General features: G+C 74.1%; 1 protein-coding gene across 1 annotated transcript; it reads left to right on the top strand.

The window, feature by feature from the left end:
• Positions 1 to 275: 275 nt before the first annotated feature.
• On the top strand, positions 276 to 27,641 carry LOC134548257 (SCO-spondin-like). Its single transcript, XM_063392900.1, is given in 67 exon segments — positions 276 to 361; positions 802 to 996; positions 1,068 to 1,150; positions 1,719 to 2,068; positions 2,452 to 2,587; positions 2,701 to 2,859; positions 2,948 to 3,033; positions 3,690 to 3,897; positions 3,984 to 4,224; positions 4,528 to 4,666; positions 4,812 to 4,938; positions 5,114 to 5,286; positions 5,464 to 5,685; positions 5,753 to 5,930; positions 6,205 to 6,451; positions 6,964 to 7,144; positions 7,216 to 7,310; positions 7,435 to 7,691; positions 8,361 to 8,495; positions 8,850 to 9,049; positions 9,665 to 9,792; positions 9,871 to 9,980; positions 10,602 to 10,751; positions 10,912 to 11,005; positions 11,302 to 11,702; positions 12,203 to 12,433; positions 12,847 to 13,536; positions 13,787 to 13,869; positions 14,309 to 14,522; positions 14,884 to 15,036; positions 15,464 to 15,604; positions 15,680 to 15,880; positions 16,020 to 16,170; positions 16,237 to 16,396; positions 16,465 to 16,519; positions 16,604 to 16,834; positions 17,085 to 17,240; positions 17,587 to 17,639; positions 17,641 to 17,679; positions 17,681 to 17,768; positions 18,179 to 18,301; positions 18,621 to 18,675; positions 18,917 to 19,045; positions 19,155 to 19,246; positions 19,337 to 19,660; positions 20,076 to 20,239; positions 20,496 to 20,896; positions 21,006 to 21,106; positions 21,223 to 21,462; positions 21,539 to 21,748; positions 22,051 to 22,248; positions 22,638 to 22,805; positions 23,085 to 23,216; positions 23,292 to 23,568; positions 23,861 to 24,016; positions 24,088 to 24,137; positions 24,307 to 24,371; positions 24,373 to 24,472; positions 24,557 to 24,670; positions 24,742 to 24,883; positions 25,140 to 25,491; positions 25,548 to 26,096; positions 26,210 to 26,305; positions 26,395 to 26,455; positions 26,532 to 26,662; positions 27,153 to 27,303; positions 27,526 to 27,641. Coding segments are annotated over 67 exon segments (11,631 nt in total). The 3' UTR covers positions 27,549 to 27,641.
• The last annotated feature ends 150 nt before the right edge of the window (positions 27,642 to 27,791 follow it).

Genomic DNA, 27,791 nt, shown 5'->3' with positions numbered 1-27,791 from the left:
CTCCCAGGAAACGGGGAGATGTCACCCTGATGTCCCCATGCCCCCCCCAGCCACCAGCTGTGCCCAATCGGTGTCACCGCAGCTGGTGGCACTTCTGGGGACTTTCCATAAATCCCGGAGCCGCTCGGCAGTGCCAGAGCTGGGGCTGGTGAGTGGCCTTGGGGTGGGTGACATTGGGGGTGACCCTGTGGGACCGTCTGGGCACAAGGACACCCCAGGAACTGTGACAGTGCAGTCACCTGGATCCCACCTTTCCAGGAGTCCCAGGATCCGGCATGGCCGGAGCGACGCGGCCGGGGGTCGTGGGGGCGGCGGTGGCCGTGGCCGTGCTGTGGGTGACGGCCGTGGGGGCAGCCACAGGGTGAGGGACTGGAATGAGGGCTGGGAACTGGGAACGGGAACTGGGAATGGCTGTGGGAGCTGGGAATGGGTGCTGGGAGCGGGGAGGGTGCTGGGATGGGTGCCAGGATGGATCCCTGGTGGGTGCTTGCACGGAGGCTGGGAGCCGGGAGTGGGGGCAGATGTGGAGGTGCCAGAGGGGAGCTGGGCTGGATCCACGCTGGATGTGGGAAGGTGCTGGATGCTGATGGATCCCGGTGGATCCCGGCTGGACCCTGGTGGATCCCGGTGGATCCCAGCTGGGTCCCGGCTGGATCCCGGCTGGACCCTGGGTGGGTCCCGGCTGGATCCCGAGGGATCCCGGGTGGACCCTGGGTGGATCCTGTCTGGGTCCCGGCTGGATCCCAGCTGGATCCCAGTGGATCCCAGCTGGATCCCGGTGGATCCCGCGGGTGCCCACAGGCGTTGGTGCGAGCGGACGGTGCAGGTGACGGAGCAGCGGGAGGTGACGCCGCGGCGCGAGGCCGCGGTGCCGTGTCCCAGTTTGTACCAGTACAGCCTGGCTGGGTGGCAGCTGGACCGGGACCGCACGCACCGGGACCGCGGGAATGCCCCCGGGGACACCGGCACTGACCCCGCCCTCTGCTACATCTACCGGTGAGCCCGGGGGGATGTGGCACAGTGTGGCACTGCCTGGCACTGGGTGGTGACACCGGGTGTCCCCACAGCCCCCCGGAGGTGCAGCCGGTGGTCCGGAACCGCACGGAGCGGGGCTGCTGTCCTGGTTGGAGCGGCGCCCGCTGCACGGAGGGTGAGGGGGACACGGGGGTGGCACCCGGGGACATCCCTGCTGTGCCATTCCCATTGGGAGCTGGGATGGGCGTCATTCCCACTGTGTCATTCCCAGCGGGCACTGGGAGGTGCCCTGGGAGCAGTGCTGGGTGCCAGGATGGGAGCTGGGATGGGATCTAGGATGGGATCCAGGATGGGTAATGGGAGCAGGGACTGGGGTGTGTTCTGAGAGATGGGATGGGAGCTGGGAGCTGGGATGGGAGCTGGGATGGGATCCAGGATGGGTACTGGGAACAGGAATGGGATCTGGGATGGGATCTAGGATGGGTTCTGGGAGCTGGGACTGGTGCTGGAGTGTGTTCTGAGAGCCGGGATGGGAGCTGGGAGCTGGGATGGGAGCTGGGATGGGTCCTGGAGCAGGGATGGGAGCTGGGATGGGTCCTGGAGCAGGGATGGGTGTCATTCCCACAACGTCATTCCCGGTGTGATACCCCCACTGTGCCATTCCCATTGGGTGCTGGGATGGGTGCCGGGGCGCGTGCCACCCCGCTGTGCCCCTTGGTGTCACCCCTGTCCCCGTCCCGCAGGCCCCGGCTCCCTGGGCCGCTGTTTCAGCGCGTGGCAGTGCCAGGACAGCCACAACAGCAGCACCATGAGCCGCGCCGAGTGCTGCCAGCACCCCTGGGGACACAGCTGGCGCCGCAGGGACCCCGGGGACAGCGGGGGGCCCTGCCTGCCCTGCACCCGCCTGCCCCTGGGTGGGGACGGGGGCTCCCCACGCCACCGCAGCCCCCCGGCCACGTGCCAGGCGTGGGCCGGGACGCGGTTCCGCACCTTCGACGGGCGGCACTTCGGGCTGGCCGGGGGCTGCCGGTACAGCCTGGCCACGGCCACCGACGGCACCTGGGACGTCACCATCGGCCTCGGGCACCCCCGGGTACCAAGAGGGACGGGAGGGCACGGGGGGCACTCAGAGTCACCACTGGTGTGGAATGGGCTGGGATGGACGTCAGGAACAGGAATGGGTGACAGCCAGGGATGTCACCATCAACCTCGGACACCCAGACACGGGGTGGGACAGGATGGGTCACCCGGGGTCACTGTCCCTGTTCCCAGAGGTGCAATGGGGGCTGGCAGCTGGGATGGGTGCCGAGATGGGAGCTGGGATGCATTTTGGGGGTTGGGATGGGGTTTGGGAAGGGACCTGGCATGGCACATCCATGGGTCCATCTGTGGTGACCGTGACACACGAGTGCCCCATCCCCATCCCCGCTGTCCCTGGCATACCTGAGTGTCCCAGTGCCACCCCCACTGCCACAGGTGCTGCACATGACCTTCGGGACGGACACGGTGGTGGCCGAGGGACAGAACGTGTCGGTGAACGGGGCAGCAGTGCCGGAGGGACGCCCCTACCTGCACAAAGGTGAGGTCCCCAAGGCCACCAGCCTGGGGCAAGGTAGGGATGAGCCCCCAGTGACATCAGGAAGCACCAGGACACGGTGATCAATCAGCTGCCACCGGAATCCCTGTCCCCACCCTGTCCCCATCCTGCCCCCTCCCCTCGCGCAGGGCTCGGTGTCACCTGGCCGGGTGACTGGGTGGCCGTGGCCAGCAGCCTGGGTGTGCGGGTGGCCTGGGACAGGCACCTGGCAGTGACAGTGACAGCGGAGCCTGAACTGCGCGGTGGCACCTGGGGGCTCTGTGGCACCTACACTGATGACCCTGCAGGTGAGTTCCACAGGCCCAGTGCCACCCCCACCCCACCTGGGGGGGCCGGGGGTCACCCCAGATGTCCCCACCCTGTCTGTCCCCCCAGATGACTTCGTGCGCCCTGACAGGGACATCGCTGCCTTCGCCGCCGCCTTTGGCAGCGCCTGGAAGGTGCCAGCGGCTGGCACAGAGGTACCTGAGGGGCCAGGGTGACCCCCCCGTGCCCGTTTGGGGGTCCCCGGGGGTCGCCCCCGCGCTGAGGGACCCCCGGCTCAGCCCCCATGCAGGGACGTGCCGGAGGGTGGCACCAGGTGTGGCCCAGGGGAGGTGGCAGCGGCGGTGGCCACGTGCGGGCGGCTGCTGGCCCAGCCCTTCCGGCAGTGCCACGGCGAGGTCAGCAGCACCAGGGGGCCCCGGGGGGCTTGGGGGGTCCTGGGGGATCCCGGAGGGTCCTGAAGGGTTCTGGAATGTTCTGGGGGATCCATGCACAGCCCTGGGAAATACTGGGAGGCCCCTGGGAGTTCCAGGGAATCCCAGAGTTGTCTGGGATGTCCTGGGGGTTCCCAGGAGCTTCGGGGGGTTTGGGAGGGTCCCAGGGGATTCTGGAGAGTCCTGGGGGGTCTTGGACATTCCTGGGGGGTTCTGTAAGGTCCCAGGGGGTCAAGGGGGTCAGGAGTCCTGGGCATCCTGAGGGTCCCAGGGGATTCTGGGAGGTCCTGGAAGGTCTGGGAAATTCAGGGGGTTCCTGGACATCCGGAGGGAGGTCCTGGGAGTCCTGGGCTGTTCTGGACTGTTCTGGAGGGTCCTGGGGGTTCTTGGGGGATTCTCACCTCTGCCCCCCCCCCCAGGTGGACCCCAGCGGGTTCTATGCAGCGTGTGTGGCGCTGCTGTGCGGGGATGGGGACCCTGTGTCACCCCCCGGTCCCCTGCCATCCCCCGGGCCCCTGCCACCCTCCGGGCCCCCGCCCCCCGCCGCCTGTGACACCTTCGCCGCCTACGCCCGGGAGTGCTCCCGCCGCCAGGTCGCTGTCCCCTGGCGCCAGCCCGGCTTCTGCGGTAGGAACGGGGCGTCCCCTCCCCGGCCCCTGCCCGGCCCCTCCCCGCGGGGCCGCCGGTGCCACCGCGGTGTCACCGCCCCGCAGAGCGCCGCTGCGACGCGGGGCAGCGCTTCTCGGACTGCGTGTCCCTGTGCCCTGTCACCTGTGCCACCGCGGGCGGCGCCGAGCAGGGGACCTGCCACCGCCACTGCCACGGCGGCTGCGAGTGCGGCCCGGGGCTGGCCCGGGACGGGGCCAGCTGTGTCCCCCCCGCCGCCTGCCCCTGCCACCACCGGCGACAGCGCTACGAGCCCGGCCAGAGCATCCGCCAGCGCTGCAACCGCTGGTAGGTGGCACCGCGGTGACAGCGGCGGCACCGGGCTGGCACCCACTGCGGGGGGAGCCCCAGGGTCCCCTTTGGCGTGTCCCCGCCATCCTGGTGTCCTGCATGATGTCCCCTCACCCCGGGGTCCCTGTAGCGTGTCCCCCTTCATGGCAGGTTCCTGTGGTGTCCCCCATTATCCCCGTGTTCCCTGTCCTGGGGCCCGCTCCGGGTGTCCCCCCCAGCCTGGAGTCCCCTGCGGTGTCCCCGCATTACCCGGGGTCCCCTGCAGTGTCCCCCTGGTGACTGGTGTCCCCGTGTCCCCAGCACGTGCGAGGGCGGGCGCTGGCGCTGTGGGCAGCAGCGGTGCCCGGCCGAGTGCGCGGTGCTGGGGGGACGCCACTTTGTCACCTTCGACCGCCGCCGCTTCTCCCTGCCGGCCACCTGCGCCCACACCCTGGTGGAGGTGAGGGGACACGGGGACATGGCGGGGTGGCCGCGGCTGTGATGGGGCCGTGCTCTGGTGGTGGCCACGGTGCTGTGTCAGTGACGCGGAGGTGGCCGCGGTGGCAGGGCTCTGCCCGCGGGTGTCACCGTGTCTCTGTCCCCAGGACTTCGTGGCGGGGCGGCTGCTGATCACAGCCGAGCACGAGCCCTGCGACAGCCACCTGCCTCTGGGCTGTCCCCGCAGCCTCACTGTCACCACCAGCCGCACCACGGCCCGGCTCCACGGCACAGGTGACACACCCGGGCAGGACTGCCGTCATCCCCACACCCTGGTGGCAGTGTGGCCCAGTGCCTGTCCCCAGTGTCCTGTGGCAGTGGGAGCCACTCCAGTGTCTGTCCCTGTGTCCCCACGGCGATGGGTCCCATCCCGGTGCCCACCCCGTGGTGCCACTGCTGTCGCCCTCAGGGGAGGTGACAGTGGCTGGGCGGGAGGTGACGCTGCCCTTCTCCGGCGCCGAGCTGAGCATCCGCCGCGCGTCCTCGGCCTTCCTGCACCTGCGGCTGCCCGACGCCCACGTGCTCTGGGGCCTGGGCACCCCCGACACCTTCGTCACCCTCCAGCCCGCCATGGCCGGCACGGTGAGCGGGGCCCCGGGCCCGCGGGGTGCCCCGGCGGGGCGGGATCCGGCGGGACGGGATCCGGCGGGACGGAATCCGGCGGGGCGGGATCCGGCGGGACGGAATCCGGCGGGGCGGGATCCGGCGGGGCGGGATCCGGCGGGACGGGGGTCACGGGCTCTGCCCTGCCCCGGGCAGGTGCGGGGGCTCTGCGGGACCTTCAACGGGGACCAGCGCGACGACTTCACGACGCCGGCGGGGGACGTGGAGCCGGGAGTCGCCGCCTTCGCCAACGCCTTCCGGGCGGCCGGAGCCTGCCCGGCGCTGGGCCCCGGCGTTCCCCACCCCTGCGACGGCTTCCCCGGGAGCCGGGAGCGCGCCGAGGCCGCCTGCGCCGTGCTCATGGGGCCGGCCTTCCAGGTGAGGGCCCCGGAGCCGGGCGTGCGGGAACAGGCGACACGGCTGTGACAGTGTCCCCTTGGCACAGCCGTGTCACGGCGTGGTGGACCCGGAGCCGTTCCTGGAGCTGTGCCGGTGGGACGTGTGCTCCTGCCGGGAGCGGGAGCAGCCGCGGGAGCGCTGCCTGTGCCCGGCGCTGGGCGCCTACGGCCGGGAGTGCGCCCGGGAGGGGACGGAGCTGGAGTGGAGGAACCGGAGCCTCTGCGGTGGGATAGCGGGATAGCGGGATAGCGGGATAGCGGGATAACGGGATAACGGGATAACGGGATAGCGGGATAACGGGATAACGGGAGAACGGGAGAACGGGAGAACGGGATAACGGGATAACGGGATAGCGGGATAGCGGGGTAGCGGGATGGGATGGGATGGGATGGGATGGGATGGGATGGGATGGGATGGGATGGGATGGGATGGGATGGGATGGGATGGGGACGGGATAAGGTGACGTCTGCCCCCTAGTGACCCCCCCTGTCCCCCCAGACGAGCCGTGTCCCGGGGGGCAGCAGTACCGGGACTGCGGGGGTCCCTGCGGCCGTTCCTGCTCAGAGCCCCCCGGAGGCAGTGACTGTCCCCCTCCGGACACCCTCTGCGCCCCTGGCTGCCGCTGTCCCCCGGGGCTGCTGCTGGCCCAGAGCGGGCAGTGTGTCCCCCCTGCCGCCTGCCCGTGCCCCCGCGGCGCCCGCCTGTACCCGCCCGGCGCCCGCGTCCGCCGCGGCTGCCAGGCCTGGTGGGTCCGGGGGGATTTGGGCTCGCGGGGAGGGTTGGGGGGCTGCAGGGTCACCCACAGGGCGGGGGTCACCCGGGCAGAACGTGGCGGTGGCGGTGACACGTGATGAAAGCCCCTCCAGCCCAGTGTGATTCCCCGTGGGACGAGGGGGCTTTTGTCCCGTGTCCCACCGTGGGGACAGCAACGGGGCCCTGGCACCGCCGGGGGAGCGGGGGGACCCCGGCTGGGGGCCTCAGTGGGATGTGGGTTCCAGGGGGATGGGGGTGCAGGGGCTTGGTGGCTTTGGGTGCTGGGAGATGAGGATGGGGGTGCAGGGACCCCGTTGTGGGGGGCTCAGTGAGATTTGGGGGGATGAGTGTGGGGACGGGGACATGAGGACTGTGGCACAATGTGGGGGCTGGGACTTGGGGTCCCCGATGAGGGGGGTTCGGTGGAATTTGGGTTCTGGAGCTGGGGGTGGGAGGACCCAGCCGTGGGGGGCTCACACGGACGGGGTCCCCCCGCCCCCGCAGTGTGTGCGCAGGGGGGTCGTGGCGCTGCGCCCCCGCGCCGTGTCCCCCCGCCCCGCGCTGTCCCCCGGGGCTGCTGCACGCGCCGGGGTCCTGCCTGCGCCGCTGCGACCCCGCCGAGCCCTCCGGCACCTGCGGCGGCCCCGCCGACGGCTGCGTGTGCCCCCCCGGGACCCTCTTCCTGGTGGGTGACACCCCGGGGACACGGGCGTGCGGGAGTGCCCCCGAGCCGCCCTCACCGCGGTCTGGTCGCAGGGCGGGCGCTGCGTGTCACCGGACGAGTGTCCCTGTCACCACGGCGGGCAGCTGTACCCGCCCAACGCCACCATCGCCCGCGACTGCAACACCTGGTGGGACCCCTGGGCACCCCTGACCCCCCCCCGACCCCTGCCAGCCCCAGACCCCTGCCAGCCCCTCGGTGACACCCCCAGCCCCCCGGCAGCCCCCGCGGTGGCACCGAGCCTGTCCCCGCAGCGTGTGCCGGGGACAGCGGTGGCACTGCGGGCGCGAGGAGTGCGCAGGGACCTGCGTGGCCACCGGGGACCCCCACTATGTCACCTTCGATGGCCGCGCCTTCACCTTCGCGGGGGACTGCGAGTACCTGCTGGCGCGTGAGGCCACCGGGCTCTTCGCCGTCACCGCCGAGAATGTCCCCTGCGGTGCCACCGGCGTCACCTGCACCAAGTCCGTGGTGGTGGCCATGGGGAACACCGTGGTGCACATGCTGCGGGGTGAGAGGGGACATTGGGGACACAACGGGGCACATGGTGCGGGGTGAGAGAGGACACGGGGACACAATGGGGCACGTGCTGCGGGGTGAGAGGGGACACTGGGGACACACCGGTGCACATGCTGCGGGGTGAGAGGGGACACGGGGACACACCGGGGCACATGCTGCGGGGTGAGAGGGGACACGGGGACACACCGGGGCACATGCTGCAGGGTGAAAGGGGACACGGGGACACACCGGGGCACATGCTGCGGGGTGAGAGGGGACACGGGGACACACCGGGGCACATGGTGCGGGGTGAGAGGGGACATTGGGGACACAACGGGGCACATGCTGCGGGGTGAGAGGGGACACAAGGGGCACATGGAAAGGACACGGGGACCTGTAGGCGTCACCCGCGGTGACATCCTGACTCTGCCGCGGTAGGGTGGGGCTGCAGGGGGTGGGGACCCGAGGGGGATTCACGGGAGGTCACGGAGGGCCATAGGGGGACACGGAGGGTGGCGGGGAGGTGGCGGGGTGACCCACAGTGACATCCCGGCCCCGTCGCGGCAGGGTGGGGTATGGGGGGGGAGCATGAGGGGACACTGTGGATGCGGGGGACATGGGGGGATATGGGGGGACACGCGGGGGCGACACGTGGGAGTGACCCCCGGTGCCACACCGGCAGGGCGGGAGGTGACAGTGAACGGGGTGGCCGTGCGACCCCCCAAGGTGTTCGGGGGGTCGGGGCTGGCGCTGCAGCGCGCGGGGCTCTTCCTGCTGCTCCTCACCCGCCTGGGGGTGGCCGTGCTGTGGGACGGAGGTGAGACCCCCGGGGGGACACGGGGGGCTGGGGGGACCCTGGGGGTGGCCGTGCTGTGGGACGGAGGTGAGAGGAGGGGGTCCCCAGTACTGAGGGCTGTGGGGGGTCCCTGGTGCTGGTGGTGCCATGGCGGTGTCACCATGGCGGGGTTCACGGGTACCACCACGGGGGGGTCACCGTGCGGGGTCCCTGGTGGCACCACGGGGGTGTCACCATGTCACCCCAGGGGGGTCCCATCCTGCCCCTGCGCTGGGGTCAGCAGTGTTGGTGGCACCCCGGGAGGGTGATCCTGGGGGTGCCGTGGGTCCCTCGGGGGGGGTCCGTGGGTGACAGCCCTGTCCCCGGGCCCCGCAGGGACCCGCGTGTATGTGCGCGTGTCCCCGCGGCTGCGCGGGCGCCTGGCCGGGCTCTGCGGGAACTTCGACGGCGACGCCGAGAACGATTTCGGGAGCCGGGACGGGGCCCTCGAGGCCACCCCCGAGATCTTCGGGGACTCGTGGCGCCTCAGCCCGCTCTGCCCTGAGGCCGACGGGCACCGCCCGCACCCCTGCGATGTACGGGGACAGGGGGACAGGGGGACGGGGGGGGACGGGGGGGACACAGGGAGAGGTGAGGGATTGGCAGGAGTGCACGGGAACTGGATGGGGACACCGGTGGACACTGGGGGACAGGGAGGGCTGGCAGGGGGGCACAGGGGATAGACAGGGCGACACAGAAGCTGGCAGGGGGACACTGGAGAGCACAAGAGGTGGCGGGGGGACACTGAGGGTTAAAAAAGAACATGGGGTTGTGGTGGTTGAGGTGAGTGAAGCAGTCAAATCCCGGATGGGAGGAGAATGAGGAGATGCCTCAGTCTTGGGCTGGAATTCTCTCGTCTCATCCCTTGCACTTCGTGTGTGCTGACCCCACAATTTCCACGAAATTTGCCCTAAACCGGGACAATGGGAGGACACGGGGGTCAGTGAGGGGCGGGCTGGGGACACTGGGCAGCTGATGGAGTGTCCCCTCCCAGGACAGCCCCAGCACTTGGCCTGAGCTGTACAGACCATACGGGGACAGTGGGGGGCTGGTGGGGGACACAGGAGCGCACGGGAGGCTGGGGGTGGCCACAGGGGTGGGGGGGTCTCTCATGAAGTGCAGGGGGGGCTCTGACGGGGTGTCCCCTCCAGGACAGCCCCCAGCGCTCGGCCTGGGCGCGGGGGCGCTGCGGGGTCCTGCGGCACCAGCTCTTCGCCCCCTGCCACGACCTGGTCCCGCCCCAGCGCTTCTACGAGTGGTGCCTGTTCGACGCCTGCGGGTGAGTTTGGGGGGCTCGGGGGCTCCCCCAGCCCCAGGGCGGGTCCCGGGCCCTGTCCCACCCTGGCGCGTGCCCCAGGTGTGACAGCGGTGGGGACTGCGAGTGCCTGTGCACGGCCCTGGCCGCCTACGCCGAGGAGTGCGGCCGGCGGGGGAGAGCCCTGCGCTGGCGGAGCCAGGGGCTGTGCCGTGAGTGCGGGCCCTGGGCGGGGGTGCCGGGGGCTGGGGGCACGGGTGGGTCCCGGGGGTATGGGGGGCACAGAGGGCTGGGGGGCACAGGGGGTCCCAGGGATCCAGGGGGCACAGGGGGCTGGGGGGCTGGGGGGCACAGGGGGTCTCAGGGATCCAGGGGGCACAGGGGGCTGGGGGACACAGGGGATCTCAGGGATCCAGGGGGCACAGCTCGTCCGGGGATCCAGGGGAGTCCCATCCTACCCCTGCGCTGGCAGAGCTGGGGCGGTACCGTGAGTCTGGGCGGGCTCAGGGGAGCGCAGGAGGGCCCGGGGGGAACTGGGGACACAGGGAGGGTCGGGCTGAGCCCCCGGTGGGATGTGCCGGGGTTGGGGGCTGGGAAATGGGTCTGGGGGTGCAGGAGCCCCGGTAGGGACTATGGGGCAGGGGGGTCCCAGGCTGTGGGGTGAGGGCAGTGCAGGAGCCCCCCATGGGGTTATGGGGGGGGAGGAAGGGTCCGGGCTGTGCCCCCCATGGGGCTGTGGGACTGAGGGGGGGCAAGAGCCCCGCGTGGTGTTTGGGGGCTCCCAGGCTGTGGAGCGGGGGGTTCCAGCCCCCCTAAGCCCCCAATCTCTGCAGCCCTGCAGTGCGAGGGGGGGCAGGAGTACAACCCCTGCGGCCCCCCCTGCCCCCCCACCTGCCGCGACCTCGGCCGGGACCCCCCCGAGCTCTGCGGGGCCCTGGGGTGCCTCGAGGGCTGCTTCTGCCCCCCCGGGAGGGTCCTGCACGGTGAGGGGGGCACAGCGCCTGGAGGGTGGGAGGGGGGCTGGGGGATGGAAGAGATTGGGGGACTGGGGGGAGGGAGGGGCGTGGGAGGGAGTTGGGTGGGGGGCTGGGGGCTCTGGGAGGGGCTGGGGGGTGACAGTGCCACCCCTGTGTCCCCCGGCAGACGGGCAGTGCCTGGAGCCCCCCGCCTGCCCCTGCTTTTGGGACGGCTTCGCCTTCCCGGCCGGGGCCACCGTGACCCAGGGCTGCAGCAACTGGTGAGGCGCTGGTGGATACTGGGATCCGGGACAGACGGGCTGGGCTCCTGGGACACCGGGATGTGGGGATAGTGGTGCTCGGGACACCGGGACACCGGGACAGCAGGACATGGCGACACAGAGACACCGGGGAAACGGGATCAGGGACATCAGGACGGGAGACACCGGGATTTGGGAGTACTGGGACACTGGGATACCGGGGCACTGACACTGGGACGGCGGGGCACCGCAGCGCCGGGGCGTGGTGACACGGGGACACGGGCCCGCTGTGAGTCCCCCCTGTCTCCCGCCTCCAGCACGTGTCTCGAGGGGCGCTGGCAGTGTCCCCCGGCCCCGTCCCCGTGTCCCGCCGCCCCCGGCTGCGCCCCGTGGGAGTTCCGCTGCCGGGGCGGGGGGCTCTGCGTGCCGGGCGCGTGGCTCTGCGACAACGAGGACGACTGCGGGGACGGCTCGGACGAGCTGTGCGACCCCCCCTGCGCCCCCCACCAGCCCCGCTGCCCCGGCGGGCCCTGCCTGCCCTGGGGGGCGCAGTGCGACGGCGTCACCCACTGCCCCGACGGCTGGGACGAGGCGGGGTGTCCGCCCCGGCCCTGCGCGCCCCCCGAGTTCGCCTGTGCCGGGGGGCGCTGCCTGCCCCCCGCCCGCGTCTGCGACGGGCGCCTCGATTGTCCCCCCGGGGACGACTCGGACGAGGCGGGTGAGTGAGCACGGGGGGCTCGGGGGTCCTGGGAATGCGGGGGGGCTAAGGGGAGTTTTGGGGTCCTGGGGAACTAGAGAGCCCTGCAGGCCTTGAGGTCTGTGCCCCACAGTGGGGTCCCTGAGCCCCCCAGCCCTGGCGGTCTGTGCCCCACATTGAGGGTCCCTGAGCCCCCCAGCCCTGGGGGTCTGTGCCCCACATTGAGGGTCCCTGAGCCCCCCAGCCCTGGGGGTCTGTGGCCCACATTGAGGGTCCCTGAGCCCCCCAGCCCTGGGGGTCTGTGCCTCACATTGAGGGTCCCTGAGCCCCACAGCCCTGGGGGTCTGTGGCCCACATTGAGGGTCCCTGAGCCCCCCAGCCCTGGGGGTCTGTGCCCCCCAGCGGCATCTGGAGCCCCCAGGGGTGGGCGCTGCTCGGGAGCCCCCAAGAAGCAGAGAGCTGTGGGTGCCGGTGCCCCACATTGGGGTGTCCGTGCCCACGCGGGGGTCCCGTCCCCGCAGGCTGCGCCCCCCGGTGCGGGCCGGGGCAGTTCCGGTGCGGGAGGGGCCGCTGTGTGCCGTACCCGCACCGCTGCGACGGCCGCGACGACTGCGGGGACGGCAGCGACGAGAGCGGCTGCGCCTGCCCCGAGGGGCACCTGCCGTGCCCCGGCGGGGGCTGCCAGCCCCCGGCCGCGCTCTGCGACGGCCGCCGCCACTGCCCCGACGGCGCCGACGAGGCCAACTGCCCCGGTGAGGGGGGCACCAGCCCCGGGAGCCCCACCCGGGCCCCACCCGGGACCCTCCACCCTGGGAGCCCCGAGCTGGGACCCCCCTGCCCTGGGACCCCACCGAGACCCCCCCCGCCTGGGGACGACCGCGACCCCTCTGCCCTGCGACCACCCCAGCGAGTCCCCCCCGCCTGGGGACGACCCCCATCCGCCCCGAGAGCCTCCCGACACTGCCCCCACCCAGGGACCCCCACCCGGCATCGCCCCCTTTGGGGACCCCGTGACCTCCTCACCCAGGACCCCCTCTGGGACCACCTCCCACCCTGGGACCGTCCCCCTTCGGGGACTCCCGACCCCGGAACCCCCCACGCGGGACCCCCCCCTATGGACACCATTCCCCCGGCGGTGGTGTCACCGCTGTCCCCGTGTCGCCAGCGCGGGCCACCTGCGCCCCCGGGACCGTCCCCTGCCCCGACGGCTCCTGCGTGGCCGAGGTGGCCGTGTGCGACGGCGCTCGCGACTGTCGCGACGGCTGGGACGAGAGTCCGGCGGGGTGCGCGGTGGCGCTGCCCCCCGCGCCGCTGTCACCTGTCACCGCTGTCACCGCTGTCACCGCTGTCACCGTTGTCACCGCCACTGCCACCGCTGTCACCGGCATTGTCACCGACGCTGTCACCGCGGACACTGTCAGCGCAGCCACCAGCGCCATCGGCAGCGGCACCGCCATCGGTACTGTCGCCAGCACTGCCACTGTCAGTGACACCGACACCATGGCCGACACCGTCCCCGACACCGCCACTGTCACCACCGCTGTCGCCGACACTGTCACCGCCGCTGTCGCCGACACTGCCGGCGCCTCGGCAGCGCCCTGTCCGCCCCGGGCCCTGCGCTGCGACAGCGGCGGCTGCGTCCCGCGGGGGTGGCGCTGCGATGGCGACAGCGACTGTCCCGATGGCAGCGACGAGGGAGGCTGCGACCCCCCATGCGCCCCCGGCCACCTGCCCTGCGACCCCCCCTGCCACCCCGGACCCGCCCCCTGCGGCCCCGCCTGCGTCCCCCCCCAACACCTCTGCGACGGCGTCCCCCACTGTCGCGACAGCGCCGATGAGAGCCCCCAGCTCTGCGGTGAGACCCCGGGATCTGTCTCTGGGGACATCTGGGAGTGTCCCCGTGTCGCCTCCTGGGGACCCGAGGGTCGAGGGGGAATCTCCGGGGTCCCTTGGGGTGGGAACGGGAAACGCAGCAGGGAGGGGGCCTGGCCGCGGGTACCCCCCAACCACATCCCCCCGCCCCGAGGGCCCCTCAGAGACCCCCAGGGACCCCCTGAGTCCCCTCTGTCCCCTGGGGACCCCTCAGCGCCCTCCTGCCCCCGCAGAGCCCCGCGGCCCCGGGAGCAGCCCGGGGGGTCCCTGCACGGAGTTCGACTGCGGGGACGGGGAATGTGTCACCTTCCAGCAGGTAACGGGGACAGGGGGGGACAGGGGGGGACAGGGGGAACCCCGCCCGCCCGGGCCACCGCGGTGCCCGGCCCCAGCCCCTCCCTGTGCTGCCATGGACCCTCCGCAGTGTCCCCGATCCCTCCTGCTGCCACCACCGTGTCCCAGCGTGTCCCCGACCCCCTTTCAGAGACACACAAGTGTCCTCTGCCCCCTCCCGGTGTCACCCCGATGTTCCCGCGGTGTCCCCGACTTCCTCCCAGTGCCACCCCAGGTATCTCCTGGCCCCTCCCGACACCCCCTCGACCCCCGCCCCGGTGTCCCTGACCCCTAACCCCCTCCCGGTGTCACCCCAGTGTCCCCGGCGTCCCATGACCCCCTTTCGGTGCCACTTTAGTGTCCCCCAGCTCCCTCCCGGTGTCCCCCCCGTGTCCCCCCGCGTTGTCCCGGTGTCCCCGCAGGTGTGTGACGGGGTCCGGGACTGCGGCTCGGGTGGGGACGAGCGGGGCTGCGGCCTCTGGGGGCCCTGGGGGCCCTGGGGGTCCTGCAGCCGCCCCTGCGGGCCCGGGGGACAGCGCCGCGCGCGGGGATGTCACCAGAGCCACCCCGGGCTGCTGCGGGGGTGCCGCGGGCCCAGCGAGCAGGAGAGAGCCTGCTTCCACCGGGCCTGCCCGGGTGAGCGCGGGGACCCCGGGGGTTTGGGCGGCCGGGGGGCCCCCAAGGGTTTGGGGGGGCCGGGAGACCCCCGGGGGTTTGGGGGAGCCGGGGGGACCCCCGGGGGTTTGGGGGGGCCGGTGGGTGCAGGGGTCCCGGGGGAGCGCGGGCAGGAGCAACCCTGACACTGCCACCTCTGCCCAGGAAAGTGGGGGTGCCTGGGGGACCGCGGGGCTTGGGGAGGCCGGGGGAGTTGGGGGTCCCGTGGGGTACCTGAGGGCTTTGGGGGTCCCGTGGTTCAGGCTGCCAAGGGGGGTTGAGGAATCCCGCAGTCCGGGGGGCTCAGGGGCTCAGAGCCCCCCTGAACTCGTTCCCCCCGCAGTGGACGGCGCGTGGGGCCCGTGGGGGCCCTGGTCCGAGTGCCCGGGGGGCTGCGGGGGGCTCCGCCTGCGCAGGAGGGGCTGCCAGCCCCCCCAGAACGGCGGCCGCGCCTGCGAGGAGCTGCCCGGGGGCAGCCCCGGAGCCCTGGAGATGGGTGGGTGCGGGGGCTCGGGGGGGTCTGGGGGTGCGGGGTCCGATGGGGTGAGGGAAGCCCACGGGGCGGGGGGCTCGGAGTGGGGCTCTGGGGGCAGGGGCCCGGTGGGGTGGGGAGTCCCGGAGGGTTCCATGGAACAGCTGAGCTCCGTAGGGTGGGGGCGCCCGGTGGGTGCGGGGTCTGCCCAGGGTGAGGGGGCTCTGTGGGACGGGCGGGTCCTGGGGGGATGGGGGGCTCATGGCTGGGTCCTGGGGGAGCAGGGGGCTCATGGCTGGGTCCTGGGGGGGCGGGGGGCTCATGGCTGAGTCCTGGGGGGGCGGGGGGCTCATGGCTGGGTCCTGGGGAGATGGGGGTCTCCCAGAGCAGGGGTTTCAGGGGGAAGAGGGCTGATGGGGCGGGTGCTGTCCGTGTCTGACCCCCGCCCCAGCCCCCTGTGCCCCGGGGGGGTGCCCCAACGCCTCCGAGTGCGCTGAGGGGCTGCGCCCCCTCCCCTGCGCCCCCTGCCCCGCCTCCTGCGCCGACCTGGCGGCCGCCGTCACCTGCCCGCGACCCCCGCCCTGCCGCCCAGGTGAGGGGACACTGGGGGGTGCGGGGGGCGCCCCAATGTGCGGGGCACCCCCTGAGCCCCCTCTGCCGCCCGCAGGGTGCTGGTGCCCCGCGGGGCAGGTGCTGGACGCGGCCGAGCCCGGCGCGGGGCCCGCGGGCTGCGTGCGGCCGCGGGAGTGCCCGTGCCGGGCCGGGGGGCGCAGGTACCCCCCGGGCGCCCCGGTGCCGCTCGGTTGTCGCCTCTGCACCTGCCTCGAGGGACGCCTGCGGCACTGCCGCCCCCACCCCGGCTGCTCAGGTGGGTCTGGCGCGGGGCGATGCGCGGGGGCAGCCCCGGGGCCTGCGGTGTCCCCGCGGTGCTGCCCGGGGCTCCCCCGGTGCCCGGTTGTCCCCGCCCCGGTGCCGGCGGGTCCCGGGTGACCCGGTGTCCCCCACAGTGGACTGCGGGTGGTCGTCGTGGTCGCCGTGGGGGGCGTGCGCGGGCCCCTGCGGGACCCCCGGCGTGCAGTGGTCGTTCCGCAGCCCCTCGAACCCGGCGCGGCGCGGGGGCGGCCGCCACTGCCGCGGCATCTACCGCAAGGCGCGGCGGTGAGCGGGGCCCGGGGGGCGCGGGGGGCGCGGGGTGCCCCAGGTGTGTGACGGTGCCACCCGCAGGTGCCACACGGCGCCGTGCCCGCGCTGCCGGGAGCGGGGCCGCTGGCGCGTCCCCGGCGAGCGCTGGCGCGGGGGCCCGTGCCGGGTGTGCCAGTGCCAGCCGGGCGGGGCCGTCCGGTGTGTGCCCTACTGTCCCCTCCGCCACTCCGGCTGTCCCCAGGTGAGCGGGGGCCGCGGGGGCGGGACGAGAGCGGGTGACGGTGGCGGTGACGCTGCCGGTGTCCCCAGGGCCAGGTGCTGCGGGAAGGTGACGGCGGCTCCTGCTGCACCTGCGGCCCCGCGGGTGAGTGGGGGGTCCCGGGGGGTCCCAGGGGAGGTGGTCCCCGTCCCCTCGTGCCCGTCACCGCCCTGTCCGTCCCCGCTGCAGGTGACAACGCCACGGCCACCCCGCCCGGGATGATGACATCGCTATCCCCCCCCGCGCCGGCCGAGACCCCCCCGGAGCCCCCCAGCGCGGCCGGGGGCACCCCCAGAACCGCGACCCTCCCCGAGGACACCCCGAGACCCCCCGGAGGCTCCGCGGCCCCCCACGAGCCCCCCCAGTTCCATGAGTTGCCCTCGCTGGCTCCCACGGGGGTCCCCGCCGCGACCCCCCCAGGTGAGGGGACCCCGGTGGGGGGGGAGGAAAGGCCCCCCTGGAACGGCCCCCCGGGACTGGGGAGTCCCCATGGCCCGGGGAGACGGGCCCCTGAAACAGCCCCCCAGGGCCGGGGGAGTCCTGGAGGGGGCAGAGCCCGGGTCAGGGCTGGGGGAGTCCCGGGGGTCCAAAATTGGGAACACCGAGGTTGGGGGGTGCAGGGGTGGGTCCCCAACACTCGGGAGTCACCCTGACCCCCCCGTGTCCCCAGGCTGCGCCTCCCCGCCCTGGGGGGGGTGGGGGTCCTGCAGCCGCTCCTGCGGGGTGGGGGTCGCTCTGCGGCGCCGGAGGGAGACCCCGCCCCAGGGGGGCTGCGCCCACCCCCCCAACATCGACACCCGCGTCTGCTTCCTGCGAGCCTGCCCAGGTACCCCCAACCCCGGGATGCCTCCCCAGCAGGATGGGTACCCCCGTTATGGGGTGGGGTCCCCAGGGGTCTGGGGTGGCACCAATCCCCCTTTCCGGGCTGCGACCCCCGAGACGGGTGGGACCCCCGAATGCTGGGGACCTCCACAGTGAGTGGGACCCCCCCCCCAGGCTGAGGGGGGTCCTCAGGGTCTCGGGGGTTTGGGGTCCCCAGGTGTGGGGGGCTCGGCGCCCACTCGGGGGTTCCGGAGGGGTTCCCAAGGGGGGTCTCTGGGTTGGGGGTGCAGGGGGTGGCCCTGGGGTGGTGTGGGGGTGCTGACCCCCCTGACCTCCCCGTGCCCCCACAGTCGCGGGCGGGTGGGCGCCCTGGGGGCCCTGGAGCCCCTGCGACGCCCCCTGCGGGGGGGGGGCAGCAGAGCCGCCGCCGCAGCTGCAGCGACCCCCCCCCCAAAAAACGGGGGGCAGCCGTGCGAGGGAGGGGCCCTGCAGAGCCGGCCCTGCAACCTGCGGCCTTGCGGGGACCCCCCAGGTACGGGGGGCACGGGGGGTTGGGGAGACCCCTCTGACCCCTTCCCATCCCTGAGAGCCACCAATGCCCCTCCCTAAATCCCCCCGCGGACCCCCTGAGCCCCCAAATCCCCAGCACCCACTCCAGCCCCCCAAGCCCCCTAAAATCCCCCAAGTCCCCCCGAGCCCTCCATCCCTGACTGCTCCAGTCTCCTCCCCCATCCCTGACCCCCATCCCTGACCCCTATCCTGACCCCCTATCCTGACCCCCATCCCTGACCCCCAACCCTGACCCCCATCCCTGACCCCCATCCCTGACCCCCATCCCTGACCCTCTGCTGCCCCCCCACCACCCCAAATCTCCCCCAACCCCCCAAACATCCCCCGAGCCTCTCCTCCCCCCCCCACGGTGACCTGCCCGTGTCCCCCCAGCCTGTCCCCCCCAGATGCTGTTGGTACCCGCGGGGGGGTGCGAGGATCTGGGGGTCCCCCCCTGCCCCCCCAGCTGTGCAGACCTGAGGGGGAACAGCTCGTGCCTGGGGAGCTGCGAGGAAGGTCGGGGAAGAGTTTGGGGGACACGGGAGGTCTTGGGAGGATCCCAGGAGGGTCTCAGGGGGATGACTTGGGTAGGGCTCGTGGGGGGCACAGGGGGATTTGGGGGGATTTGGGGGGGTTTGGGAACTTGGAAGGGCATGGAGGGGGCTTGAGGGGGCCTAGGGAGGACTGGGGAGTTTTGGGGGACTGGGAGGGAACTTCGGGAGGGCTTGGGAACATGGGGGGGGGGGGGGCGGAGCAGTCTGGGGGGTGGGGAGGATTTAGAGGGCGTTGGGGGGGGTGCAGGGGCTGAGGCCCCCCTGAACCACCCCCACCCCAGGCTGCCGGTGCCAGCTCGGGCTGGTCCTGCAGGGGAGCGGCTGCGTGGAGTCCAGGTACCCCAAAACCGCTCTGTACCCCAAAACCCCTCTGTACCCCAAAACCCCTCTGTACCCCAACTCCCGTAACCCGGGCACCTCTGTACCCCGAATCCGACCTGCACCGTGAGACTGCTGCACCCGAACCCGTCTGTGCCCCACAGCCCGGTGCTGGGCGTCCCCAGAAAATGGGGCCCCCTGACATTGGGGGCTCCTCGGGGCTCCCCAGGGTTTGGGGTGACCCCCCTTTTCCCTGCAGCGCCTGTGGGGTCCCTGCGGGGGTGCTGGGGCTCCCCGGGAATCGGAGCTCCCCTGAATCCTGCGGGTGGTCACGCTGGACCCCCTGGACCCGCTGTGACTGCGGCACCGGGACCCGGCAGCGCTTCAGGTGAGGGGCTCCCCATAGCGGGGGGTCTGACCCATAACGGGGGGTCCTGACCCATAACCGGGGGTCCTGACCCATAACGGGGTCCTGCCCCACTTCCCACTCCCCACAGGTCTCCCACCAACCCCGCGGCCGCGGCGGGCGGTGCCCCCTGCACCGGGACCCCCCGGGAGGTTCGGGGCTGTCCCGAGCCCTGCGCACCCGGTACCTGCCACGATCCCCCCGAGCCCCCCGAGCTGCGACCCCCGAGTGCCCCCGCGGCCCCTCGAGCGCCTCGTGTCCGTCTGTCCGCAGAGCCCGGGAGCACGGCCCCCCCCCGGGCCACCGAGGCGCCCCTGGTCCCGGCGTCCCCACGGTGGCCGTGGGGCACAGAGGCCCCGGAGTCCCCAGGGTCGCCGTGGGTCCCGGAGCCGCCCTGGGTCCCGGAGCCCCCGGAGTCCCCCGAGACCCCCGAGCCGCCGGTCCCTGCCCGTGGCCGGTGGTCGCCGTGGGGGCCCTGGGGCGGCTGCAGCGCCCCGTGCGGGGGGGGCGAGCGCTGGCGCCGCCGGGGCTGCGGGACCCCCCCGTGCCCGGGGCCGGCGCTGCAGAGCCAGAGCTGCAACAGCCACGTGTGCCGCGGTGAGTGCGACAGGGACCCCGCAGGGACCCCGGCACGGGCACCCCGACATGGGCATCCCCACATAGGCACCGTGCCATCCACACACCCGACCCAGAGACCCCTACCCGGAGATGGGACCCAGAGACCCTCACCCAGGGACCCCCACCCTCACCCAGAGCCCCCGAGCACAGCCCTGCCCCATGGACCCCCCCCAGCCCTGCCCCATGGACCCCCCAGCGCAGCCCCCAGCCCCCCACACCCTGCGCGGGCACTGAGCCGGTGTTGTTGGGGGGCAGAGGCCGGGTTCCCCAGGGGTGCCCGGGGGTGTTTTGGGGGGCAGAGGCCGGGTTCCCCAGGGGTGCTCGGGGGTGTTTTGGGGGGCGGAGGCCGGCTGCCCCCCGGGCACTGAGCGTTTTTTCCCGGGGGGGATTGCAGAGGCCGGGTGCCCCCCCGGCCGGACCTTCCGTGAGTGCGGGGGGGGCTCCGGGTGTCCCCGGAGCTGCGCCCACCTTGGGGGGGCCGTGGGGTGCGCGGGGGGGTGCCAGGAGGGCTGTCACTGCCCCCCCGGGACCTTCCTGCACCGCCACACCTGCCTGCAGGTGAGACCCCCGGGAGAACCCCCATGGGTGCTGCCCCCCAGATCCCGGGGTGGGAACTATGGAGGGGAAATCTTGGGGTTCAGTGTCCCCAAATCCACGGGTGCCCCTCAGGGTGGTTGGGGGTCCCGCGGTGGGGGGTCCCGGTTTGTGGGGGTGTCCTGGGGGAGGGGGGGATTCCCGGGGCCACGGGGGCTTCATGGGTTCCCCCCGGCAGGGTGGTCCCGGGGCCGGGGGTCCCTGGTTGTGGCAGGGATAGCGGGGAAGGGTCCCCTGCTCTGTGAGTGACCCAAGGGCAGTGGGGGGTCCCCGAGGTGTTTCTGTGGGGCAGTGGGTGCCCCATGGGTGCCCCATGGGTGGTTGGCACCCGCCGGAGCAGCGGGGCGGTCACGGGGCCCGCCGGGTCTGTGGTGTGCGGTGCTTTGGGGTCCCCGGGGCGCCCCCCGGGCGCGCCCCACCCCCGCCTCAGCCCCAGCAGTGCCCCTGCTCGGTGCCGGCCGCGCTGCTGGAGGGGGGCGCGCCCGGGACCCCCCACGGGACCCCCTACGGGACCCCCGAAGGGAGCACCCCCCGGCCGGAGCCCTCGGGGACCCCCCCCGGAGACCCCCCGATCCTGGAGCTGCCGCCGGGCGGGACCCTGAGCCTGGGCTGCGCCCACTGGTGAGCAGGGGACACCCGGGGGCCTCCCCCACCGCCCCGGGGTCCTTCCCCCGGACCCTCCCCCACCCCCTGCTCCCCCTCCCCCCACTGACCCCCCTGTGCCCCCCAGCTCGTGCCTGTGGGGCCGCCTGCGCTGCGCCCCCCCCGGGGGCTCCCCCTGCAACGCGACCCCCGCGGAGACCCCGACCTGCCCGAGCCCCCCCTGCGCCGGTGCGTGATGGCCCCGCATGGGGGTCCCGGCCCCACAGCCCCGAGCCCGGGGGTCCCGGCCCCACCGATGGGGTCCCGGCGGGCCCGGGGTGTCACCGGCTGCTTCTGCCCCACAGCAGAGCCCGGCCCCACAGCAGAGCCCGGCCCCACAGCGGATCTCAGCCCCACAGCAGAGCCCGGCCCCACAGCAGAGCCCGGCCCCACAGCGGATCTCAGCCCCACAGCAGAGCCCGGCCCCACAGCAGAGCCCGGCTCCACAGCAGAGCCCGGCCCCACAGCGGATCTCAGCCCCACAGCAGAGCCCGGCCCCACAGCGGATCTCGGCCCCACGGCAGATCTCAGCCCCACAGCCCAAGGTGAGAGTCCCCATCCCCTGTGCCGCCCACCCCGGGGGTCTCCCCCCTCCGCCCCACTGACGGACCCTCCCCACAGGGTACGAGGAGGAGGCTGGAGACTCCCCGGGGCTCCCGGGGGTCCCGGTGGTCCCGTGGGGGCCGTGGGGGCCGTGGGGGCCCTGCAGCCGCACCTGCACCCGCCCCGAGACCCCCGCCAGCCGCAGCCGCCGCCGGAGCTGCCCCGGGGGGAGCTGCGGGGCGGGGGGCAGCACCCAGCGACGGCCCTGCAACCTGCCCCACTGCCAGGGTACGGCTCTGGGGGTCCTGGGGGGGCTGGGGATCCCTGCAACCTGCCCCACTGCCAGGGTACGGCTCTGGGGGTCCTGGGGGGGCTGGGGGTCCCTGCAACCTGCCCCACTGCCAGGGTACGGCTCTGGGGGTCCTGGGGGGGCTGGGGGTCCCTACAGCCTGCCCCACTGTGAAGGTTCGGAGCTTTGGGGGGCTCTGGGGGTCCTGCTGCGCTGCGGGGGGATCCGGAGGGTCTCTGCCCCCCGCGGGAGGGTCGTGGGGCGTTGTGGGGGTCCCACTGACTCCGGGGTTCCCCCGCAGCGCCGCCCTGCCTGACGCCCCCCTGCCCGTGCCAGTGGAGCCCCTGGGGGCCGTGGGGGCCCTGCTCGCGGCCCTGCGGGGGGGGGCAGCAGCGGCGGCTCCGCGCCTTCGCCCCCCCCAGCCCCGGGGGGCCCTGGTGCCCCCAGATCCGGGGGGGCCACGAGCAGCGGCGGCCGTGCGGGGTGACGGCGTGTCGGGGTGCGGGGGCCCGGGGGGCCGGGGGACGATCTCGGGGGGCTGGGGGGGATTGGGGGGGTGTGGGGGCCGTGGGGTGACCGTGGGGGGACACTGAGGGGGGCGGGGGGATGTTGGGGGCCGGGGGAAGTGAGGGCGATGGAGCGGGGGGCTGGGGGGTGTTGGGGGGCCCAGAGGGGTGTGGGGGTGATGGTGGGACTGGGGGCTTTGGAGGATGGGGGGCGTGGGGGGCTTTGGAGGGTGGGGGCCAAAGGGGAACTGTGGGGCTGGGGGGGGGCTGTGGGGCTCGGGGGGGGCTGGCTGGGTGCTTCAGGGGGGTGGGAGTTGGGGGGCGCCGGGGGTCTCAGGGTGAGTCCGAGGGGTTCCGGGGTCACCCCGTGTCCCCCCCCCAGTGAACGGCGCGTGGTCCCCGTGGGGTCCCTGGTCGCGCTGTGACGTCACGTGCGGGGGGGGCCGCTCCGTGCGCAGCCGCTCCTGCTCCCGCCCCCCCCCAAAAAACGGGGGCAGCCCCTGCCCCGGGGGGGCGCACGAGCTGCGGGTCTGCAACCCCCGGCCCTGCGGTACGGGGGAGCGGGGGCACTGGGAGGGACTGGGAGGGGCTGGGGGGCTCTGGGATGGACTGGGAAGGGCTGGGGGGCACTGGGGGAGTCTGGGGGGCACTGGGGGGGGCTGGGGGGCACTGGGAGGGACTCGGGGCGTCCGGGGGGGCCGGCGGGGTCACAGAGGGGCTCCAGTCGAGGCACTGGAGAGCAGTGGCGAGCGGAGGGGGGCTGCGGGAGGCTGGGGGTGCCCCGGGGGGCTCGGTGGGGTCCCTGGGGGCGCTGACGGTGCCCCCCCAGGCCCGCGGTGCCCCCCCGGGCAGACTCTGTCCCCCTGCGCCACCCGGTGCCCGCGGAGCTGCCGGGACCTGCAGGAGGGGGTGTCCTGCGAGGGGGTTTCCCCCTGCGAGCCCGGCTGCCGCTGCCCGCCCGGTGAGCCCCGGCCCCCCGCGCCCCCTGCGGGAGCCCCCCGTGCCCCCCGCGCCCCTGACCCCTGCGCCCCCCCAGGGACCCTGGAGCAGGACGGGGGCTGCGTCCCCCCCGCGCTGTGCGAGTGCCTGGACGCGGAGGGGCACCTCTGGGTGCCGGGGGGGGGCGGGCACCCCCGGGGCTGCCAGAGCTGCACCTGCGCGGGGGGACGGCTGCGCTGCGGCCCGGGGGGCTGCGACCCCCCCACCGCCACCCCCGGGAGCGCCCCCGGGAGCGCCCCCTGCGCCTGGAGCCGCTGGAGCCGCTGGGGACCCTGCAGTGTCACCTGCGGGGGGGGCCGCCAGGAGCGGTACAGGTGAGGGGGCGCGGGGGGACACGGGGGTCGGGGACACCCGGGGCTGTGGGGGGGGCACGGCACCTTGGGGACACATGACACCCACGGGGGGACACGTAACTGTGGGGACACAACTTGGGAGGGGACACGGGGGCTGTGGGGGGCACACGGCACCTGTGGGGCGGTCTTGTCACCCCGGGGATGCACCTGGCCTGGGGGGGACACGAAACCCACGGGGGGCGACGAGACACGTGGGGGCTGCGGGGTCAGCCGGGTCTCCCCGCTCAGCCCCGTGCCCCGTGTGACCCCCCAGGACCCCCATCCCTCCCGAGGGCGCGGGGGGACCCTGCGGGGCCCCCCAGGAGCAGCTCCGGGGCTGCGAGGAGACGCCGTGCCCCCCTCTGTGCCCCTGGGCCGGGGGCGAGCGGGCGCTGGGTGAGCGCTGGAGCCCCGGCCCGTGCCGGCAGTGGTGAGCTGGGGGGGCTGGGGGGGCGGGCAGGGCTGGGGGATCCCCACCCACCGCCTGTGTGTCCCCCACAGCACCTGCACCCCCGAGGGACCCGAGTGCTGGGACACCCCGTGTGCGGCCGGTATGGGGGGGCCGGGGGGGACTGGGGGGTCCCGGGGAGGGCAGGGGGTCACACAAGGCATTGGGGGGTTCTGGAGGGGTCCTGGGGGATCCTGCTGGTCTGGAGAATTCAGGGGGTGGGGGGGTCCTGAGGGTCCCGGTGACCCTGGTGCCCCCCCGTTTCCCCCCAGAACCGTGTGACTGGAGCCCCTGGGGGTCCTGGGGACCCTGCGGGGACCCCTGTGTGGGGGGGGTCCCGCCTGCGCCACCGGCACCCCCTGAACCCCGAGAGCCCCGGGCGGGCGTGTGCAGGGGTCCGGACCCAGAGCGAGAGCTGCAACTCCACCGCGTGCCCCGGTAACCCCCGGCCCACCCTGGGGAGCCCCTCCCCGCACCCTTGGGCCCCACCCCGGGGTGCTGAGGGGGTCCCGTGTCCTCCAGACCCCGGGTGCGGCGGGGGCGGCCGGACCCGCAGCGCCTGCGCCGGGCGGTGCCCCCGGACCTGCGGCGACACCGCGGCCCAGGTGCTGTGTCTGCAGGGCCCCTGCGAGCCAGGTACAGCCGGGACTGTCACCCGCGGGTGTCCCTGTGTCCCCCCGCACCCACGGGTGCCCCCGTGCCCGCAGGGTGCCGGTGCCCCCCGGGGGAGCTGCTGCAGGACGGTCACTGCGTCCCCCTGAGCCGCTGCCGCTGCCGGGCCCCCGGCGGGGACAACGGGAGCCACGAGGTGTCCCCGGGGGCCGTGACACAGATCGGGTGTCACAACTGGTGGGTGACACCTCGGGGGGCGCGGTGGGACGGGCACAGCTGGGGGGGCGTGGGGGACACGTTGGGCGGGGGCTGTCACACGGGGACAGACATGGGACGGCACGGGGACAGGGTGGGTGTGGGACGGGCACAGGGGTGACAGTGGGACAGGCACGGGGGACACGGTGGGACGGGCACGGGTGACAGTGGCACGGGCACCGTGGCAGTGCCACTCCGCAGACCCCCACCCGTGACACGCATGTCACCCCCGCTGCAGCACCTGCGAGAACGGGACCTTGACCTGCCCGGTGCTGGCGTGTCCCTCCCCGGGGCCCGCGACGCCGGCGACCTCCCTGTCCCCCGTGTCCCCCCTGTCCCCTGTGTCCTCCCTGTCCCCCCTGTCCCCTGTGACCTCCCTCTCCCCCCTGTCCCCTCCGCCCCCTCTATCCCCCGTGTCTCCCCTCTCTCCCGAGACCCCCCCTGTCCCCCGCCGTGTCCCCCTGGTCCCCCTGGTCCCGCTGCTCCCGCAGCTGCGGCGGCGGGACCCGGAGGCGGCACCGGCAGTGCCGGGAGGGCCCCGGGGCGCGGTGGCACTGCGGGGACAGCCCCGGCGAGGAGACGGCGCCGTGTAACCCCGAGCCGTGCCCCGGTGAGAGGGCGGGCACCGGGCCGGGAGACCGGGCAGGGGGGACGGGAGACGGGGGGAGGGAGGGAACGGGGACCGGAGGGGTGGAAGAACGGGAGAAGGGGAACGGAGGGGTGGAGGGATGGGAGTGGAGGTAGCAAGGAAAGGAGTGAAGGATGGACACTGATGGATGGAGGGCCGGGGCGCTGCAAGCAAGGAGGGCCGGAGGTCAGGGCGGTGCCGGTGCGATTTCCGGTGCGATTCCCGGTGCGATTCCCGGTGCGGTTCCCGGTGCCGTTCCCGGTGGCCCCAGGCTGCCCCCCGGGTGAGGTGTGGCTGGACCCCGGCCCTGCCTGCGAGCGCAGCTGCCAGGACCTGGCGGAGCCCCCCGGGACTTGCGGGGGGACCCCCGTGACCCTCGGAACCTCCGGATCCCCCGCGACCCCCGGGACCCCCGCAACTCCGGACGCCTCCAGCACCCCCGAGACCCTTGGGACCCCCTCGGGCCCCCCGCGCTGCGCCTGCGCCCCCGGCCGGTACCGGAACGGCTCCGGGCAGTGCGTGAGCGCGGGGGGCTGCGGCTGCCGGTACCGCGGGGCGCTGCGAGCGGTGAGCGGGGCGGGGAGCGCGGGGCGGGGGTCCCTGACCCCGCGTTTGGGGGTCTCTGACCCCGTGCCTGGGGGTCTCTGACCCCGTGTCTGGGGGTCCCTGCGCCCCTCCAGGCCGGCAGCGAGTGGCAGGAGCAGTGCGGGACCTGTCGCTGCTCCGAGGGACGCGTCACCTGCGCCACCTCGTGCCCCGCACTCACCTGCCCCGAGGTGAGGGGGGCTCCGGGGGCGCTCCGGGGGCGCTCCGGGGGCGCGGGGGGCTCCCCGCGGGCAGGGGCTGAGCCTGGGGGTCCCCGCAGGGCGCGGAGCCGGTGCGGGAGCCCGGGAGCTGCTGCCCCGTGTGCCGGGACGAGTGGCCAGGTGAGCCCGCAGCCCCGGGGACCCTGCGGAGGGGCGGCCCCGGAGCCCCCCGCTCACCGTGCGCCCCCCCGTGCAGAGGAGCCCCCCGGGCCGTGCCGGCTGCTCACGGCGCTCCGCACCATCGCCAAGGGCGCGTGTGTCCTGCGGGGCGTCCCCGTCACCTACTGCGCGGGGGGCTGCCGCTCCCGCACCGCCGTCAGCGCCCAGGTACGGGGGGACCCCGGCCCGGGGGGGACCCCGGCCCGCTGCCCCCGCCTGGAGCCGCATCTGCACTGCCCGGCGGGGTGCGGGGGGGCGGGGATGTACCGGGGGGTGCTGGGGATGTACCGCGGATGTACCGGGGATGTGCCGGGGGGTGCCGGGGTTGTACCGGGGATGTACCGGGGGGGTGCTGGGGATGTACCGCGGATGTACCGGGGGGTGCTAGGGGTGCCGGGAATGTGTCGGGGGGTGCTGGGGAGGTGCCGGGGATGTACCGGGGGGTCCCGGGGATGTGTCGGCGATGTACTGGGCATGTGCCGGGGGGTGCTGGGGAGGTTCCGGGGGTGTACCGGGGGGTCCCGGGGGGTGCCGGGGATGTGTCGGCGATGTACCGGGGGGTGCTGGGGAGGTGTCGCGGATGTACCAGGGGGTCCCGGGGATGTACCGGGGGGTCTCGGGGGTGCCGCTGTGCCCCGCCACCGCCGCTGTCCCGCAGGAGCCGTACGTGCGGTCGCTGTGCGAGTGCTGCAGTTACCGCCTGGACCCGGCCCGGCCCGTGCGGGCCCTGCTGCTGCCCTGCCCCCGCGGCCGCCCCCGGCCCGCGCTGCTGCCCCGCATCGCCGAGTGCCACTGCCAGCCCTGCCGGGGTCCGGGCCGGGGGAGCGGGGGGTCCTGGGGGGGACACACGGCCCGCATCGCTCCGAGCCGCTGCGGGCTGCAGGGCGGGGGGTCCCGGGGGTGCGGGGGGGTGAGAGCGGGTCCCGGGGGTGCTGGGGTGCGGGAGGGGATCCCGGGGACCCTTGGGTGTCGGGGGGGCTGCGGGGGCTCGGAGCACCCAGGGGTGACAGCCTGAACCTCCTGTCCCGCAGGCGGGGACTTCACCCGGCGCTGAGGAGACCCCGGACACGGCCCCTCCCCCCGCCCGTCGGCAGCGAGGAGATTCTGATCGATGCCAATAAACGATCAATAATCGATAGAGTTCGATAATCGACAATCGATCATTAGCCGATTGCTCCACTCGGGGAGCACTGTGGGAACTGGGGGGGCACTGGGGGCACTGGGATGAACTGGAATGAACTGGGGGGTACTGGGGGCACTGGGATGAACTAGGGGGGCACTGGGTTGAACTGGGGAG

This window comes from Prinia subflava, chromosome 1, assembly GCF_021018805.1.
Source record: "Prinia subflava isolate CZ2003 ecotype Zambia chromosome 1, Cam_Psub_1.2, whole genome shotgun sequence".
Classification (NCBI taxonomy): domain Eukaryota; kingdom Metazoa; phylum Chordata; class Aves; order Passeriformes; family Cisticolidae; genus Prinia; species Prinia subflava.
This window is presented reverse-complemented; position numbering and strand designations above follow the sequence as displayed.